The 20,161-nt window shown below is 37.3% G+C and overlaps 1 protein-coding gene across 4 annotated transcripts; it reads right to left on the bottom strand.

Moving 5' to 3' along the window:
* Positions 1 to 200: 200 nt before the first annotated feature.
* Positions 201 to 14,636, bottom strand: srsf11 (serine and arginine rich splicing factor 11). 4 transcript variants are annotated; one of them, XM_039689971.2, is made up of 14 exons: positions 14,293 to 14,636; positions 12,858 to 12,991; positions 10,015 to 10,124; positions 8,762 to 8,851; positions 8,626 to 8,675; positions 7,210 to 7,343; positions 6,645 to 6,726; positions 6,451 to 6,564; positions 5,064 to 5,153; positions 4,683 to 4,718; positions 3,904 to 3,996; positions 2,819 to 2,996; positions 2,228 to 2,263; positions 201 to 1,029 (listed from the first exon to the last, which is right to left on the bottom strand). In XM_039689971.2, the coding sequence occupies exons 1-14, from the start codon at positions 14,412 to 14,414 to the stop codon at positions 835 to 837; spliced, it is 1,464 nt and encodes a 487-aa protein (XP_039545905.1). In that variant the 5' UTR covers positions 14,415 to 14,636; the 3' UTR covers positions 201 to 834. The 4 variants fall into 4 exon arrangements, with proteins under 4 accessions (XP_039545905.1, XP_039545907.1, XP_039545906.1 ...); XM_039689973.2 differs by lacking the exon at positions 2,228 to 2,263; XM_039689972.2 differs by lacking the exon at positions 4,683 to 4,718.
* Between the last annotated feature and the right edge of the window lie 5,525 nt (positions 14,637 to 20,161).

The following is a 20,161-nucleotide window of genomic DNA, read 5'->3' as shown; positions in this document are numbered from 1 at the left end:
CCAGTCTTCTGTTACGTTAATGTCGTGTGAAAAGCCATAGCCTAAGTTACCTCAGAATTACGCGCCATCTTGTCATGACAAATTAAATGCAGACAAAAGACCTTAAGAAACATTTTGTATACACCAGGAATCAGACTTAAAGGTGAGTATAATTTCTTCTTAACGTCAAACCTAGCAATGGAGAAAGTAGGAGCCAAGAATTTTATATGAAGTTTTATTTTTGTAACATTGCAAACCGTACAGATAAATCAGTTTCTTAGCAAACTACAGTCTATGATGACGGTGTGTTCACTACAGATAAACACATCGCAGCAGATACAGCCGGACTGTTTAAAGACCTGCGAGAGAAAGTAATCCAGTTTACATGTTTCACAAACGTTCTGCAACTTTAAAAAGACAAACATCTTCCACCTAACTCAGGCTAACTATAAAAAAACGAATGCAATATCATTAAAAGAAAAAGAAAAAAACACTGCTTGACAACGTTATCCAAGCACTTTAATCAGAAGGTAATTGCTTTAAATAGAAACTGCAAACAGACACAGCGAATGGTTGTTTTCAGGGAGAAATCGACTTTCTACACTAAATTTACAGTATAACACCGTTCCACATCAGCCATGGGGAAAGAAACAGCTCTAAAATCAGAGAGAACATTAAGACGAGGATGTACCAGTAAATACAGCAGATTCTGAGGATGCAGAGTTTTAAAAAAACCAAAGGGGAATGAGTGAGTTCAGAGAGGAAAGTTTGTAGAATGATCTAGGACGAGCTTTCCTTCATCTGAACTCTATTTAACAATACATCTCAGACACTGATCAGTGGGAAAGGGCCGTTTCAGTCGCTCATGTCCATGTCTTCGTCTCGCTGGTCTTCACTGTTTCCATCCGATTCGCCACGACCCGCATCGTCAGCACTGTCTACTTGAGCCTCTTTGACCTGCGGCGATGAAGCGGCGTCTGAGTTTCTCTCTCGCTCTTCTTCATGCTCGCTATCGTAGCCCTGCTCTTCCTCATCGTAATCTCTGGTCACCTGCAGTGTATAGAATTCAGAAGCAGTTTTAAAGTTGCAGAATGTAATGTTGACAGCTAGTGGTTGAAACGGGTATTACAATGGACAATGGAAAGAGTCGCAACAAGCCTTGCACTGTAAACGCATCTACGATATTTATCTGCATTTTAATATGCCTAATCAGAGGTTGTTTTTTTTTTTTTTACGGATACCAAGGCTTTTTAGGGTTGGGTTTGTATATGTCCAGATTCAATACGTCTGTGGTGTTTTTAATACGCTTTAACTCACACCATGTGTAAATTCATAAGTGGACAGCATTAAGTATTTCCTCTTTAAAACTGCCGTGAACCAAAAACACGCTTTGAAATCGCTGGTGTTTCTGACGTCACAAACGACCTTGTAACCAATCAGATCAATGTGTGATCGTCAACCAGTGGATGAGTGGAGGTGGGGCTCATTTGCATATTCACAGAACCACTACTAAATACAAAATGAGGCAAGGGTGTCGAGTTACATTCAAGATATTGTAAGACATTTGTCCTCAAGTAAAAACATTAAATATGCAAAATTTGCAATCAAAGATGAGTTAGGGGAAAAATTTAATGACTACAGGGGAACTTTAACAACAATAGAATTGAACCGCCCTAATCAGATGCCATGTGGCAAGATTACAGCGACAAGCAATTTGTCTATACCAGATGTGACAATCAAACATCACAGCCAATCAGAACAGCATGTGGGTGGAGTTTATGCAACAACAAAAAAAATCCTTTTATTCCTATATTTTCAAGATCTGATGTGAATTATCCATTGTCACTTTTAGGGCCTGTTTAAACCTGGCCACTTCATGCGTTTTCAGATCGGATAGCTCTCCGATCGTGAAGTGACCAGGTGTAAACGCCCTCCGAAACATATTTAAATCCGATCGCTCAAACCCATTAGGAGGAGATCTGGGATATGATACGGCACAAGTGTAAACGCATCTGGTTGATGAAAGCCCATATGTAAATTTTACTCCTAAAATGTTAGAAAATAAACACGTGAGCGTGTTACAGGACATATTGTATATTAGCCAGATATTACGGCACAACCGCAACACGCATCGCTGCAAATTTAGCAAGCCAACGCGCAAACTGCCACAAATAAAACAAAGCAAGTCGCAGACGCTTAAAACACAATCATCTTCTTCATTAAAAGTAGTGAGACTAAATGTTCTTACCGGTGCTGATGCCGCTCTCTCTCCTATTGAATTTAGCTGATGATAAAAAAACAAAAAACAGCTCATATCTGTTGCTTTCTCTAACGTAAAATGTGCATATAGCGTGGGAATTGAAGATCGGATTTGTATCCGTTTTGCGGAGACACATTTATGTGGGCAAGTGTAAACGAAACCGTTTTAACAAATCAGACAAGTAAAACCATATGAAATGACCAGGTGTAAACAGTATGGCTATAAATCACACGAATTGATAATTAAACTCATGAAATTATTTGGTAACACTTTACAATAAGGTTCATTAGTTAACATGAACAATACTTAAGCACATTAATATTTAAAAAAATAAATAAAAAAAAGGTTGTCTTGGTTAACATTAGTTAATGCACTGTGAACTACCACGAACAGCTGGATTTTTAATGATGAATAAATACAGTGACAAATGTTTTGCTCGTTAGTTCAAACATTAATGATCCTTATTGTAAAGTGTTACCAATTATTTTAACATGAAATACAGCATATAATCAGGTTATGATTGTCATACTTTGTTGCTCAAGCGGTTTCTAATATAGAGTGACGTCACATGACTCGTACCTTCACGTCTCCCTTCTCGCTGTCAGACTTGCGGTCTCGATCTCGGTCCTTGTCTTTGTCTTTGCTCTTCTTGCTGGTGGAGCGTTCCCTTTTTTCACGAGTCCTGTCCCGGTCGTCTTTTCGGTCTCGGTCACGGTCCCTCTCGCGGTCCTTATCCTTCTTTTTCTCTTTCTTGTGTCTGAGAGAAACAAGTTTTTGGGGTTAAAGCGGGTCTGAGAAAGTAGGGTTGGGTATTGACACAAATTCGATTCGATTTACAACCTCGCAATTCGATTCGATATTGATTATTTTGGATATCAGGTGCAATACATTTCTCAAGGAAAACAAATCTCTTAACTAATGCTGTGAACTATGGGAGTCAATTGTAGCCTATAGTCTTCATTAGCCTACTCTAATACTGAGGGGAAAAATTAACTGATTTGTATACAAACAATATTTATTTTTATAATAAAGTTATATGAAATACAAACATTTAAATGGTGGCTGTCATAAAAACTTGCCAGATTTATTCAAAATTAAATTATAATATGGTGAATATTTAGCAAAACGCTCCTCTCTAGAGTTAATTTTTCCAGCTGATAGTGAGTTTATGGCCATCAGATATAGTTTTTCTGAGGTAAACGTGACGTTTCACTGACGTCTTTCTACGGTTAAAACACTGAGCGATTCCATGTGACTGATACGGATTATGAAGTTGTCGACCTTTTAACACTTTCAGACGCTCATTCATGTTTATTTGGCGCTGTAACTGGTATTATTAAAGCGGAAGAGATCATGTGCGATCTCACGCCACAGCGCCATTTTTTGAATTTCATAAGAAAATGGACGTCACTTGTAATCTGAGACACTTTCATATCAATAGTAGCAAAGCACAAAGATTATTGTGATTTATTGGATGGGATGCGCGCTATAATGATCCATTCATCCGTCAACTGGAAACAGGTCGACTAGCCTAATTGCTTCTTGGGATTTAAGAATCGATATCTGTTCGTAAAAATGAGAATCGATTAAAATCGAAATCTATATTGTTTTACCCAGTCCCAGCCCTATGAGAAAGGAAGGGGACGTGTGTGTGTGTGTATTACCTGCGAGGAGACGGGGAGCGGGACAGTTTTCTCTTGGGAGAGCGAGACTTCTTTGGCGATCGAGACACGCTGCGACTTCTCCTGTGCCGTTTGCTGGAGAGAGAAGCATTTACTGGATCAAGAGGCGCTCGGACCGGATGCAGACCACAATAATCTGGGGTGCACTTTACCAACACCTTTATATGTGCTTTGGCTATTCATTTACTCAACAGATTTCTAAGCGCACGTTTTTTTGTTGTTGTTTTTTTTGTGATACCGTAAACTACAAACACGCAAATCTGCGGAAAAGGGTAACATCATGCACATGCGTCACGTGTTCAGTCTATAGGCGTGTGATATTTCTTTACAAAATGACATACAACATTTTTACAATCAAATTCCAGGACTTAAAGCACTAAAATCTCATTTATAAAACAATATTTAAATTCTAAAAAAGGTAAATAGATAAAACTAAATGGTACAAGTAAAGTGCAGCCTATGCAGTGACTGCGTATGGATACTATGACAAAGATATCGTTTTCCTTATAAAACAGATTTTTTCCTCCCATTAATATATGATTGATTTGAAGAATAAAAGCTGTATCATATTAATGGATATTTATATGAGCAATATCACACTCAAAGCCATGGGAAATAACAAAATCAGATGGACTGCATCTGTAAATTTGTGTGAAAAGATTATATTATCAATACAATTAACAATCAATTCTACATCCAAATGACTGTTTTCAAGGGTTTTCCAGGACTTAAATTTCCTAAGTATCAAGTATATTAAATACCTTGTAAGATCCTGGTTTTTAGTCGTTTTCATGGACCTGTATGAATGGGGATCGTATTGAAAACATTATCATCTGTATGCAGAAAACGCCAAGGAAAAACTTCTCCGTTTTTAGCACATCGCTGTAGTGTACACTTACTTTCTACTTTAAACTAAGGTTTCACAAGATGTGCTTGTGAAAAAAAGTTGAATCAACTCAACAGGCCCTTTTTACCACAATGTGAACAAAAAAAAAAAAAAAAAGCAGATTCCCGTAATAAAAATGAAATTTTAGATGATTTTTGATAATTTTGGATGAATCAAAAACTGGGGCTTTAATTTTAAACTAAAATGTGATAATCATTAAAACGTGATCAGCCTGATGTGGGTGCGCTCCACTCACCGGCTGGTGCTGCGGGACCGTCGGGCGCTGCTGTAGCTCTTCGGGGGAGTTTTTGAACGTTTCCGGATCTTTTCCTCCTTCCGCCGATCTCTACATTTAAAAACAACACAAACATCTTTGAGGAAACGGACCTCTACCATCGCACCACTAACCCTGAGAAACCAGAAGCACATTTGACAATTTATTTTTCGATTAATCGTTTTTAAAACGGGGTTTTAACAATTGTTTGTTTTCCATATTTATCTATCTATCACCCAAAAGCCAGTATTAGTTTCCTCCACTGCTCATAGGCTTGAGTCTCTGTGTTACAGCTGAATGCTGGGAGATTTCATGCGTTTAATCCTAAACATAAAATAATCTGATCCTGTTTGATCATCAATTTTTCATCTTGCATCAAAATCCTGTATATTAATTCTATGCATTTGATGTATAGCTTTGGATTCTGTTTTAATGTACCCAAGTGTACCTAAAAAAAACCTAAAATTTTAATATTCATGTTTTTTTTATTAATTAACAACCACTTGTAAAATTTTCATAAATATAGGATTTGTATTAAATCTATATTCATCGAGTCGAATCGAGCGCTTGCGAATCATCTGAATCGATGCCCAGCTCCACCTTGCGTCTCAATGTTCACACTACACATCCTAAACAGTGTGTGAGATTAAACTTTTCAAAGCATAGCATGTTGAAAAGTCCCTATTCCTGGTGGATTTTCAAAGCATGGATCAGTGCTTAAAATGACAGCTAATATTACCCACAACCCATTGCACTTTGGGGAAAGGACTAGTTAAAAAGCTACAAAATATGGGGGAAATGTGTGACTGACCGTAAGAGGTTTTCTGTTTTCTGCACCAAATGATTAACATTCGCAAGTGAACAAGCGTGCCGTTATGTGTTGTGTAGTGATGTGTGCATTCAAGTAAACCAGAAATGCGCAGATTCAGCAATACACTGTATTTAATATATCATGAGGATCACGAGTTATGTATTTCGCTAAATCTGCGCAGACAAAGTGAGTAAACACAGATACGTCAGATTGGCTCATGATTGGACAGCGTTTCCCGCCAAAGTTCATTTGTACACACATCTGGAGGGTCGAGTGTGTTAATCTCAATCCCTGAATGTTGCGCTCCTGTTTGTCATTGTGACAACTTCATCAATAAATCATCAGTAATATTGCTGACTTGTGCGTCTCAAGCCTCTTTATGCTCGTCCTAATGCCTTTAGGTGCCCGTGGATTTGCCGAAAACGTCTTCAGACATGGAAAATCGAGTTTACAATCGATTCAATGAACACTGATCAAACAGGATTTTGTCAGTCAAGAGTACGCACTTTCTCTTCACAAACAGAGTAAATACTCTCAGGTATGTGAACTTAGCGTTACCTGGATCTGGAGCGTCTGCTGCGATCACGTGAATCGGCCCTCCTCCTCCTCGGGCTCTTTGACCTCCTCCTGCTCCTGGATCGGGACCGTCGTCTAGAATGACTCTTAGAGCGCCTGCGGTCACAACACACGCATTGGCCCAGGACTGGATATGAATATCAGCTTAACTTGACGATTAAAGCGTCTTCACGAACCTGTGTCTGGAGCGGGACCTGGACCTCCTGCGTCTGGATCTGGACCTGGATCTCGAGCGCTTGCGTTTATCATCCTTTTTACCTGAAGGAGCAAACTCTTTAGCACAGCGCCCTCATTTAAAACTAAAACAGTCAAAATACACATTTCCGATATTGTTTCACTAGTGTGTGCAGGACACTATAGTTCATTTCTGTATGTGAGGAGGGCAATATAAAGTAAACTGATATATAACACCCAAATATTCTTGACTACAGTAACATTTAATAAAATAAGGGACCAATAATGACTCCTCCACTTTGAGCGGACGATGTTTTGCTGAAGTGTGTTTTCTGTAATGGCTAATGCTCTTTTTAACATGAAGCATTGCTTGGTCACTGGTTGAGCTAAACTGGTATTATCTAATTGTTAACAGCTGACAGATATTCAATAATTCATGTGTGAGAGTCCAACAGAAGGACGGACAAAACCAGTCAAATATTGTCATATTTCATCTCCATTTTCTAAACTAGCGAATAAACTGTGATATTGTGAGAAATTAATGAATGACAGTGTCTGTCCACTCACTCCCAGGCTCGATTGCGGCGGAGATCAGAGATTGTGCCTCTCTCACTCTCTTCATGGCTTCTTCGATCTCTTTATTGGAGGCGTCCGCCTTCAGTCCCGGGGTCAGGTTCAGTCCAGCGGCGAGAGGGTTCAGCCTGCAATCACAGTGAGTTACTGATGAGAACACACAACCTCAATTAGACGATAGAGCCCTATGACAGGCTATTTACAGTTCAATTTAAGACTCTTTCCATACATTTCCAAGTTAACCCGTTACATCGGCGACTTTACATTTACATAAATGTATATTTACTATGCATTGATTGTAAAATAGTACAACTAAACCATCTTATTCGTGATAATCTTACCAACGCAACAAGAAGGGTGGGAATGAAGCACAGGAGAATTAAGCGATAAACCCAAAGTTAGGTTTATCTAGTCGGACTCCATAAACTACGCAGAATCCCAGCCAAAATTAATGTGATTTCACTTGAATAAATTAGACAAAAATATTCTCTAGTCCGTTTCAGGATTTCAATTATTAGGACATGCTTTTTAGATTACTAAAATTGAATAACCTTCAAAATAAAACAATGACTGGATAAAACAATGACCGGGTTTAGATTAATCCTTAATTAGGACATTTAAGTAGCTTTTATAAACATTACTGGTGTTCATCTGAAGACAAAACAGTGACGCTTATATATTTAACTTTCAGTTCAAACATGCGCTTTAGTCTTGGACTAGCTTAAGCCCTGTCTGTGAAACCGGGTGGGGTCCAGAATAGAGCCAGACCGATATATCGGCTATTATCGGCCGATATTAGGCATTTTCCATAATATCGGTATCGGCAGTTATAATGGCCGATAAATGAATATTTAAAAAATAAAATAAAAATGGACGAAACACGCTTCAATCATCTCTCCTTGACCTGTTATATTGAAAATGTATGTTTTACAATTTTCAGTATGATGTTATATATTGCTAAATTATGGCTCATCATAGACTAGCTAACCACAAAGCTAGCTAATGCCACTATCATCAGTGGAAGACCGCTAACGTTAACATTAATAGCTTGGAAACCACAATGAACTTTTTCTGCCTAAATAAAGTAATGATTACTGTATTTATAACTTGCATATCTCTAGTTACAGTCCCTGCATTGTAAAATGTAAGTTATACCTGCGAGGAGTGAACATTTAGACATAGAGAAAAAGTATCAAACGTATCTTGTGCAGAAAAGTTAGCTTTTCTTTTACATGCGTGTGAAATCCAACAATATTTCATAAAAAAAAAATATCGGCCGATACATCGGATTTTATAACCCCAAAATATTTGTATCGGTATCGGCCTTCAAAATCCTTTATCGGTCGGGCTCTAGACCAGAATAATATAATTTAGCTTTCATCAGGCCCTAGATGATATCGATGGACTTACTTGGGGTCAATGGATGCCATAAGCTTCATAAGCTGCTCAGCCGACAGAGTCTAGGAAGAAACACACAAAGATTAGTGAAAGAGAAGCATATCTGGTGTACAAAGACTTCTGTTGAAGGAGCTGAGAGAGGTCAAACCTGAGGGTTTATATTGGGCGCCGCCATTGCCAGAGCTGCCATCGGGTCCAAGTTCGGCCCTCCGAGACCACCAAGAGAAACACCACCAATCTGACAAAACAACGTCATTAGTCCAAAGAGGGCAAGCGTCTCGTTATTACATTAGGTGTGTTTTCACTACAGATTTGCACAAAACTTGCGATTTTTTTCTAAAAAAAAAAAAAAAAGTTCACAAATGTTCACACACTTTTGTCTTATGAGTTTAAGAAAGAGCCCAGTCTCGTCTTCAGTCCAAACGCACCGCGATCTACATCAAATGTTTCCATTGCAGTTTTGCGAAATATTCCTTTTTTGAAGCAGTTAAAATAACAACATGCAAATGCTATGACCCGTCCCAGTTTAATCTAACTAATATGTACTTATATAAAATAAAGTAGGGCTGTCAGTTAAACGCGTTATTAACGGCGTTAACGCAAATCTATTTTAACGCGATTAATTTTTTTATCGTGAGATTAACAGTCTTTTTTGTCTAGCGAAACTTTGTAGGTTTTTACATGCTTTTGCAGCAGGACGCCGCATCCGCTGCACTATGAAACCCATTCATTTCAACGGCTTGCGGAACATTTTGTTGTTTCTTCGACAAAGGCGAAGAGCGCACACAGCGGTCGAAATTCAAAATACTTCAACTTTTGCCACTGTAATGTAGAGCCCGACCGATAAAGGATTTTGAAGGCCGATACCGATATTTTTGGGTTTTAAAATCCGATATATCGGCCGATATTTTATTTATTTATTTAAACTGGACATGATAGTCACAAATTTTGTCATGCTTATTTGAGTTCAGAGAACTGATGGGGATGTTCTTTTAATTGTTATTAAAGCAATGACCAACTCAACGAGTGTTGCCAACAGGAACGGTGTAGAGCGCCCTCTGGTGGACAAACTATACAACTCCAACACTCATGACATGGTTCAAGCGTGTTTCGTCCGTTTTTATTTTTGAAATATTCATTTATCCGCCATTATAACTGCCAATACCGATAGTTTGGAAAATGCCTAATATCGGCCGATAATATCGGTCTGGCTCTACTGTGATGATTACCAACACGGCCAATAGAAACATTTTGGCATCCAAAAGCCAAATTAAATGTTTTAATCGTTTGACAGCACTAATATAAAGATAATAGAATAGAAGATAAAGTGTTAATATTAATGGATCAAGTGTTGCGTCTTCAGCCGTTTACATCAGTATCGTGGCAGTGATTGACACTCACAGAAGTGACGGGATTGGGCGTCGGGAGGAGTCCGCCTCCTGGCAGTAACCCTGCGACGGCATTGGCTGGAGCGAGCAGTGACAGAGCCTTGGACTCGTCAGGAATCACCCCTGCAGGACAGAAACGCCACAGTTAAACCACGCCACGGCTCTCGCACCACACACACACACACACGCACGCACAAACAGACCCCTTTTTTCCAAGTCTATATTTGCACTTACATCAGTACACGCTTTGTCAAGAGGAAGCTAAGACATGAGGTCCCTTAACAAAAGCATGAAGTGCACAATACTACAAAAAAGGAAATGACACTAGACACACTGCCAAGATGTTATCACCTGAACTTGATTTTTTAAGTCATGAACCAAATGTAAGCAAGCACAGCCGGATCTCCACTGGGATGTGCTCTCAAGTTTCATAAGTTGTATAATGAACAAGCGACTCAGGTCGGCTGCTTCGCTATAAAGCACACAGAGACATCAAGATAGACAAAACAGAGTTTATGATTTGGGTGTCAGCATCAAATGACAAGTTTATTAATCCACTGATGGTGTGACTTACCATGACTAATGCAAAAAAACATTTGTTTAGGGGGCTTTTGCTGGTTATTCAAGAGCTAAAACTGCCTTTACCTTTTGAAGCACATCTAAACTCGTCTAATGAATGTGTGTGCTGGATTGAGACTTTAAATGAAAAAGACGTTTTCCAGCAAAAGCCCAGTTTAGACTCAACTACAGACAAGAAAAAATAATAATAATAATAATCAATAGCTAAAAGACATGAATGTCTAGTGAGTGCATGAGTCCATTGGGAGAGCACCTCTGAAATTCATATTCACTCCAAACAATACAATCATCACTTACACACACACACACACACACACACCAGAGAGAGAGAGAGAGAGAGAGAGAGAGAGATGAGAGAGAGAGAAACAGGACAAGCTGCAGAAGACAAAACTGTTGGGTGGCATTTTCTGCTGGGCCTGGTTTACAGGACTTGCAGAACCAGGGAAAAGAACTGGAAAACACAACAACAAAAAACAGAAACGACCGTTAAAAAGCGTCTCAGGCCTTTTTCAGTCATGTGGAGAGGAACAAAAGAACATTCTCAGACTGTTTCTTACTCAAAAAGGGAGGTTGGACTAATATCATAACACGGACAGGAAAGCCCTAGCATTATATGTGTGCAAAACACTCATGCAGAAACGCTACATCTCGTCTTACCGTAGATTATCTCGTGTCTGATTAGCATGCAGTTCAATCAGAAATGTAGAAACCAACAAGGATTTGAGCCTAAACATTTGTGCCTAAACATTTGTGCTTTACATGATTAGATCGAACTTTGTCTGTGAACTCGAGTGAATTCAGTTGGAGACGAGAGAGAGGATTATAGTTTACAGCAGGGAAACACGTGGGCTGGCCGCTTTTATTTGTCTACAGGGTCACACTCAGACATCTGCCGGCTCTGCAATTGCCTTGTTCACTATAAAAATCACACACACAAATGACAAAGAGAAAAGTTTAACAAAAAAAATGAAACTAAACTGGAAAGGCAATGAGTTTAAACATGAGCTCCTGCCATTCAGGGGATTCATTCCCGACCATCTCATTGATATTTCTGAACTGTACACTGCCTTTCACATGTTTGGGGTCGGTACCGTTTATTATGTTTTTAAAATGAGTCTCTTCTGCTCACCAAGGCTGTGTTTACTTGATTAAAAACCCAACAAAAACCGAAATATTCTTAAAATGTAAATGTGTAAAGTGTCATTTATTCAAAAGGTGAAATTATCTTCATTACTCCAGTCTTCAGTGTCACATGATCCTTCAGAAATCAACAAACTATGATTATTATCAGTGTTGAAAACAGTCATATACATTTTTTTCAGGACTTTTTGAAGAAAAAAAAAACAGTATTTATTTGAAAGAGTCTTAAGTAACATTATAAATGTCTTTACCATCACTTTAATTAATCATTGATGAATAAAAATATTGATTTCTATACTTGTATGAAGAAAAATCATACTGACCCTAAACCCAGACAGCAAACTGACATTGAATCAACATGGAAACGACGTCTCTCATGACATCGAAACAACATTGATTTTGCTCGAATTAACGTTGAACCAACGTCAGACGCGGCATTCTTCAAAGCTAAATGAAAATCGAAAATTGGTTTGATTTGATAACGTTGAAACAACGTTGATTTCAAGTTGATTTTCCGTTAGTTGTGAAAGAATGACGCGTCTGACGTTGGTTCAACGTTAATTCGATGAGCAAAACAATGTCGGATCAACGTTGTTTCGATGTCATGAGAGACGTTGATTAAATGTCAGTTTGCTATCTGGGAACTTATGAACGGTAGTGTATAATATCACAAAAGCTTTATATTTCAGATAAATGCTGTTCTTTTGAAGATAATATTCAAAGAATCCTGAATAAAAATGTAATTAACGGGTGTCATAATTGATAATCATAAATGTTTTGAGCATCAGATCCTCATATTAGAGTGATCATACTAGAAGAAAATGAACGTTATTTTTTGAATAGATTACACTTTAATATACACTCAAAAAGGGTTTTTAAATTGAAATTATATTTACCAATATTACCGTTTTTTGTATTTCCAATTAAATAAATGCGTGTGCAAAAGAGACTCTTTCAGAAACATTAAATGGTAGCGATCCGAAACGTTTGAACGGCAGTGTACACTCACACGTACGCATCTGTACGTCTGAGGGATGAGCGACGGCCGCTGGGATTCACTGCGCTAATCCCGCCGCCGTCGTCTACACTGCGAAGGGATCGATCACGTGTCTGAAAGTGAACATGAGTGGCACAAACCTTCTGCGAAGGGGACGACGATCAGCGCTCTGTCCACGAAGACCGTGTTGGTCAGATGCTGGGAAACTCCGACTGACTCCGGCTCGTGGAACTTTACAAAACATACACGTGAAGTCACAGGCAAGGGAGAATCACTGAAAGAAAATATAGATGCTTTTGCAAGATGTACACACACTTGATCACACACCTCCTGCAGTTTTCAAACACCACAGAGAATTATTCATCATGTTCGAGCAAATCATCATCTACGGCATGACATAAAGATCCAAGATCCGGCTCAGTTTAAGATCTGCCGGCTTCGGAGCAGATCCGCCAGCGTCCTACCTTCGCTGCAGATATGATGACGCCAGATGTTTTTCGATGGGTGAAAAACAACAAAAGCACAGAACAGAAGTTAGCTACTGGAGAACCCTGCATTCTGCCTGCTTGAGCAGTGAAATCAACATTTACTGAGTCGAAACGTAGTTCGACGCCTAGATGATTTAAACAGGCTGTGGTTGTTGTTGCGTCCGATACTGAATACTTCTCTGGTCAAGCACAAGTTGAAAAGTCCCCAGATGACTTACTACTTCCGGTCAGATTCTGAAGTGTGTATTCGATAGACACTTTTCTATCCCATGAGGCCACAGGAGAGGATTTATGAATGGTGGTGAAGCGATGCAACTGACGCTGGTAGGTCACGTGACAGTAACAAAATGGCGGATGTAGTTCGGTTGAACTTCATTCATACTACACAGAATAATTACTTAGTATGCGATTTCAAACGCAGAAACCCATTATAAACAATACATTTTATAACATATATTTGCCATGAGCCGCGATTTCATGCACGAATCTTACTAGCGCGTTTACATAGAAAAACAAAGGAAAAGTAGTGCCGTTCTGTGTGAAATGCTCTTTAGATTGTCAATTTCAACTTTTTCATCGACTTCATTATATCATTGGTTAATCGACTTTTTTAACAGACTACATTATTATAACTAACACCAAAGAGGCGGAAACCGTGCAGACAAACGTGCGTGACGTCACGGCTCTTTTATGCAATAAAGCGCCATTACCGTACAGTGCACATAAACTGTAAAAATATACGTCTGTTTTTACTGCTTTAATTATTAGAAATCAATATGACGAGGGTTGACGCTTAAAAGTGGATAAGCGGGAGATAAATGAACGATTTTATTCAAACAAATGAACGATACGATCCGTTAACGTAACTGGTTATAATTTGTGTGCGAGTTTGTGCGCTTTCTAAACTAGCGAGAATGGATCGAGCTAAATCGAGGTGGTTGTTTGTGCCTTTAAATCTATATATTTTGCACATAATCGGGTTGAATAGATAACATTGAGGAATTGTTAAACATCCGAACTGTCGGACACGTGTGTAATATGTTCTCTGTATTGAACACTGAGTGATTCGGAACACATTTCTACTCACTCTGGTGGAAAGAGTTTGAGCTCGTCGATGGTTCCGATGAAGCCGAACAGGGTTCGCATCTGCTCCGCGGTGCTGCTCGGCGACACGTTCGTCACCTGGATCACATTGGTGCTGGACGTCATTGTGGCTCCGATCTGATGATGGTGAACGTCAATCGAAAGACATTTAAATCCGTGCGGTAGAAACGCGATTTTACTCGATTTCGCCTCAATGGATTTTTTTGATCAAGAATCGTCTCGCGGCCTTCTACCTCACGCGCTCATGACTGCGGGGCCTGTAATGGCGCTCGTGTTGCGGCGTGAACTGTGAAGCGCGCGCTCATAAGAACATGGCGGCTTCTATGCCAGATTTCAAAATAAAGGTTTTCATAATACGTCATCATTTTGGGGTTCTTTCTATTTATTTATTTATTTATTTTATTTATATACTTGTTGAACAATAACAGAAAGGCAGTCATAACCGAGAGGTTAACAAACAAAGACTGAGATCACAATCAAATCTCCAACCACATTATACACAACAATAAGTGAGTTATTTATTTATTTTTTATTATAAAACGAAAGTCTTCCCATAAAGAGTACAAATACATTGCTTTGAGACGTTTCATCCCTTCTCAGTATCTCCAAATATATTAGAAATTCCTCTTTAAAAAACAACAATCGTGGAGAAATTTTGAAAAATGTACGTTTGTGTATGCAACATTTCAGTAAAAGCAACAGATTATTTATTACATAAAATACCCTGTTATCCTTAATCAACAAACCGAATTTAAGAATTTCCCATGACAGTATCTTACGGGTATTTTTGGTTGGATCCAGCTAAATGCATCATTCCAGAATGCATTTATCAAATTACACTGAAAAAACAAGTGTTCTCGTTTGGGTTTCAAACTGGGGACCCTAGAAAAATGGACAAAATAAAAATAAACTTGAAAATAAATGAATAAAACCAAATTATTATGATATTTATTTGTGTATGAAAGTTACTTTGTTATATTTTTCCTCACACAAACTGTAAACTGAAAACGATAAATGAATGTCTGTGTGTTTGTATGATTTGAATCACCTGACAAGAAATATATATATATATTCATTTTAAGTTTAATAAAAGTTTAAGCAGCCTTGTGCATTTTGTCATTTTTATTATTTTTTAATGCCTTTAATTTATATATATATAAAAAAATGTTAACCGATTATAAAAAAAAACGTTATTTCAATTAACATGTATTCTTTTTCAAGTTTTTTTAATTAATTTATTTTTTTCTCTCTTTCAAGTAACGAAAATGTTTTTCTCAGAGTTATGAAGTCTAGGTTCAAGTTTTTTTTTAATTTTTTTTTTTCTCTCTTTCAAGTAACGAAAATGTTTTTTCTCAGAGTTATGAAACTAGTCTCTCTAGATGTGTATTAAATGATAAATAATGAATGGAGGTTTATTTTGGGTAGAATCCTTTGATATTTTTTTTTATATTTATACACAAAAAGAAGCCGTTGTTGTAACTATCGTTCATATTTTCTTGTGTAAAAGTCTTTTGTGGTGAACTTCTTGTATGGCCGTGACGCGGGCCGGAGAGTTGAAAGTTTAGTGGACAAGAGTGCTGAACTTGTTTTTGCGGCGAGTAGCTAAGACTGCTAGCTGCACAGCGAAACAAAACGAGGACACTTAGAGCTGTTGTGCAGTCATGGAGGAAGATTCAGAAGAATCGATAGTGGAGGATAGGGAAGATTGTACGGAGGTTTACTTGGGAAAAAGTCAAAGGAAAAAAATGCAAAACGTAAAAAATCTAAGGAACAAGAGGATAGCGAAGATATGACGGAACCAATGCAGGACAATACAAAAAAGAAATTGTAAGAGAACAAACTGTTCAAAATGTTAAGGAGTCTGGATTCAAAGTTATGTTGACTTTTGAAAAGATTACAGGAACACATTTGCATCCAATAGGACTATCTAAGGCGATCGATAAAATCGTTGGGGCAGTGGTTTTGGCTAAATGTTTGGGACAAGGGAGAGTGTTGGTCATAGTGAAAGATGTTGGGAAAAAAAACAAACTACTTAAGACAAAAGAAATGAATGGAGAAAAGGTCACAACCAAAGAGATTGGAGTAGAAAAGGGGGAAAAGGGGGTGATATATGGGATTCCAACCTATATAACCAATCAAGAAATGCTTGAAAATATAAGAGGAGGTAAGATTGCTAATGTGAGAAGACTGTATAAGACGATGGAAGGACAACGACAGGAAAGTTTAAGTGTATTGTTGACATTTGAAGGGAAAATGCCTGTAAAGGTACAAATGGGATATATAAGTTATCCAGTAAGAGAGTATGTTCCAATGCCATTGAGATGTTTTAAATGTCAACGAATGGGACATGTGGCGGCAGTGTGTCGGGGGAAGGTAAGATGTGCAAAATGCGGAGGTGAGCATGACTATGATAAATGCACAGAGGTAAATGGATTAAAATGTTGCAATTGTGGAGGTGCTCACAGTGCAGCATATGGAGGATGTGAGGTACAAATTAAAGCAAGAGAAGTACAAAAATACAAGACGGAGCATAAAGTCACATATGCGGAAGCAGTGAAGATCTGCAAAAGTAAGGAGGACAGGAGGGAAGAGAGGAGGGATAATCTCAACCAAGATTCAAGGAACAAAATCGAGAAAACTAAGGAACCAGAGCAACAGTGTGTGATAAAAGAAAATACATTAATAATGACTAAAGAGAACTTTCTAGCCTTTATTGTTAAGGTAATTAATGTCACTGCTATGTTGCCAAGCAGATCGGCAAAGATTAAAACAATTCTAGAAGCTGCTTCAGAATTCCTAGGGATCTCTGGGATCTCAGTAAGTGCAATACATGAAATTCTAACCAGAGCAACATCAGTTGAAGTTGCACAAGTTTCTGAGTAGATAAATGGTGATACATGTAATGCAATGGAACGCAAGGAGCCTTGTAGCAAATGGTCAAGAATTTAAAAAATTTGTATTGGATTTGGATCATAAGCCAAGTATAATTTGTGTTCAAGAGTCTTGGCTCAAGCCAAACCTGCAATTTACATTACCAGGATATAAGTCTATTCGAAAGGATAGAGTTGGGAAACAAGGGGGAGGGGTGGTAACTTTTATAAAAGAAGGAACTGTATATAGGGAATTATGTGAGGTAATAGATATGGAATGTGTTGTGGTTGAAATATATTTTAGAGAAGATTCAATTGTAATATATAATTTTTATAATCCATGTAAGAAGATATCAATAAAATTGTTTGAAAAGATTAAGAAAGAGAAAAAAGAATTATGGTGTGGTGATTTTAATGCTCATAATTGGTTATGGGGGAGTAAAAATACAGATTATAATGGGGAAATAATAGAACAGCTAATGGACGAAAGATCATTAGTTTGTTTAAACACAGGAGAAGGAACTAGGTATAATATAACAGAGAATTCGGTATCAAGTATAGATTTAACATTAATAACAAATAGTATGGCTGAATTATGTGAATGGAAAATTAATGGGGAGAACACGGTTGGAAGTGACCATTTCCCAATTATTTGTAAAATGAATGTAGATAATAATCCAGAATATGTACTCCAAAAGAAATGGTTGTATGAGAAGGCAGATTGGAATTCTTTCAGTAAGCATTGTGAAGAAAATAAAGATTTAATGGTAGAAGATTCAGTAGAAACATTTTGCGATTCAATTACAAGTATAATAATGGAAGCTGCAACATTGTATATACCACAAAGAATGGCAGGTCAGAAAAACAAAAATATTCCATGGTGGAAGGAAGAGTGCAGTCATGCAATTAAAGAAAGGAATAAGGCATTTAAACAACTCAGGGAAAATATGAGTATGAGCAATCTGGTGGAATATAAGAAAGCAAGAGCTAAAACAAGAAGAATAATTAAGAATGCAAAGAGAAATGGATGGAGAGAATTTTGTTCTACCATAGGAAAAGATACACCTATGGATAAAATATGGAATATGTTAAGGAGTATGAATGGAAAAGGAAAGAAATCAGCTACAATTCCTGTTTTAATTGAAGACGAAAAGACTGCAGTAGTAGATATAGATAAAGCAAACATGTTAGGTAAGGTTTTAGAAAGAGCACATAGAATAGAATTGGGGGAAGAATATGAGATAAGGAAAAAGGAAATTTTAGATAAAAACCCAGATATTATGAAGAAAAGAATGAGCAATAAGAGCTGTATGGATTTAGAGTTTTCACTTACTGAACTGAAAGTAGCGTTACAAAAATGTGCAAATACCACTCCTGGTATTGATAAAGTAAGTTATACAATGATAAAGCATTAGTCAGATTGTATGTTATTAAAGATACTTGAGTTGTATAACAAAATATGGATGGAAGGAACTATTCCAAAAATATGGAAGAAAGCTGTAGTAATCCCTATTGTTAAGCCAGGAAAAAATTCAACAAACCCAGGAAGTTATCGTCCAATTGCACTGACTTCAAATTTATGTAAATTAATGGAAAAGATTATTGTTCATAGATTAACATATGATCTAGAGAAAAGGGGTACATTTAGTAAGTTCCAATGTGGATTTAGAGGCAAGAGATCAACAATGGATGCATTAATCAAGATCAGTAATGAAGTAGAGAAGACGATAACTATGAAAGAAATTATGGCAGTAGTATATTTTGATATAGAAAAAGCGTATGATACGGTATGGAGAGAAGGGTTGTTAATTAAAGCATCAAGGATAGGAATAGATGGAAATATGTATAATTGGTTATGTCAATTTTTGTATGAAAGAACATTTGTAGTTCAAGTGGGAGCCTGTCAATCATTAAATTATACGGCAGAAAATGGCATTCCTCAAGGGAGTGTTATAAGTCCAATTCTTTTTAACATTATGATTAATGATATTTTTGATAATTTGGGATATGGTGTGGGATGTGCATTGTATGCTGATGATGGGGCTATTTGGAAGAGAGGAAGAAATACAAAACAAGTGATTTCAGGGATTCAAATGGCTATTAAAAAGGTGGAAGATTGGAGTATAGAATGGAGTTTTAAAATGTCTACTAGTAAATCATGTTTCATGATATTTAGCAGGAAAAAAGATTTTAAGGAAATTGAATTAGTTTTATATGGGAAACCTTTAGAACAAGTTAAAACATTTAAATATTTGGGAATGTGGTTAGATGGGAGATATACATGGAAAAAACATATTGAGGAAATTGATAAAAAATGCAGGAGGATCTTAAATGTGATGAGGGCAATAGCTGGGAAAGAATGGGGAGCAGAAAGAGACTCAATGCTAACAATATATCAAGCCTTGATCAGATCAACAATTGATTATGGTAGCATAATTTATGGGTCAGCTTCAGAAACATTATTAAAAAGTATAGATAGAATTCAATATAGAGCTCTTAGAATATGTTTAGGAGCAATTAAAACAACACCGGTTAATGCATTATTAGTAGAAGCGAATGAAATGCCATTGAAATTAAGGAGAGAGAAATTGTCTTTGGTATTTTGGACATCTTTAAAGAGTTACACTGGAGAAAATATAGCTAAAGATATTTTAAATAATTGTTGGGAATACTGTAATACCGAGAGAGGAGGATATGGATGGAAGATAAATAAGTTAACAGAGAAGTATAAGATTGCAAATATTGAATGTAGTATGTCTCCTATATGGGGAGAGGTTCCGAAATGGATTATACCGGAGGTTAGAATTGATTTAGGAATATTAGATAAGAAACGGGAATGGGAGGAAATGGGTATGTTGGATTATAAAGTTAAAAAGTACATACAGGAAAGATTCTATGCAAGTATGCACATTTACACTGATGGATCTAAAGATCCAAGAACAGGAATTACGGGAATAGGAGTGTATATTCCAGAGTTTAAAA

Source organism: Pimephales promelas, chromosome 21 (genome assembly GCF_988280905.1).
Source record: "Pimephales promelas chromosome 21, fPimPro1.hap1.1, whole genome shotgun sequence".
Classification (NCBI taxonomy): domain Eukaryota; kingdom Metazoa; phylum Chordata; class Actinopteri; order Cypriniformes; family Leuciscidae; genus Pimephales; species Pimephales promelas.
Note: the sequence above shows the minus strand (reverse complement) of the source record. Positions and strands in the feature narration are given on the sequence as shown.

Coding starts and splice junctions, on each gene's coding strand:
- srsf11 (XM_039689971.2), bottom strand. CDS start 14,414: ATGACGTCCAGCACCAATGTGATCCAGGTGACGAACGTGTCGCCGAGC. Junction 8,852..10,014: donor CGCCCAATCCCGTCACTTCT/GTGAGTGTCAAT, acceptor TTGTTTTGTCAG/ATTGGTGGTGTTTCTCTTGG. Junction 1,030..2,227: donor AGAGAGCGGCATCAGCACCG/GTAAGAACATTT, acceptor TATACACTGCAG/GTGACCAGAGATTACGATGA.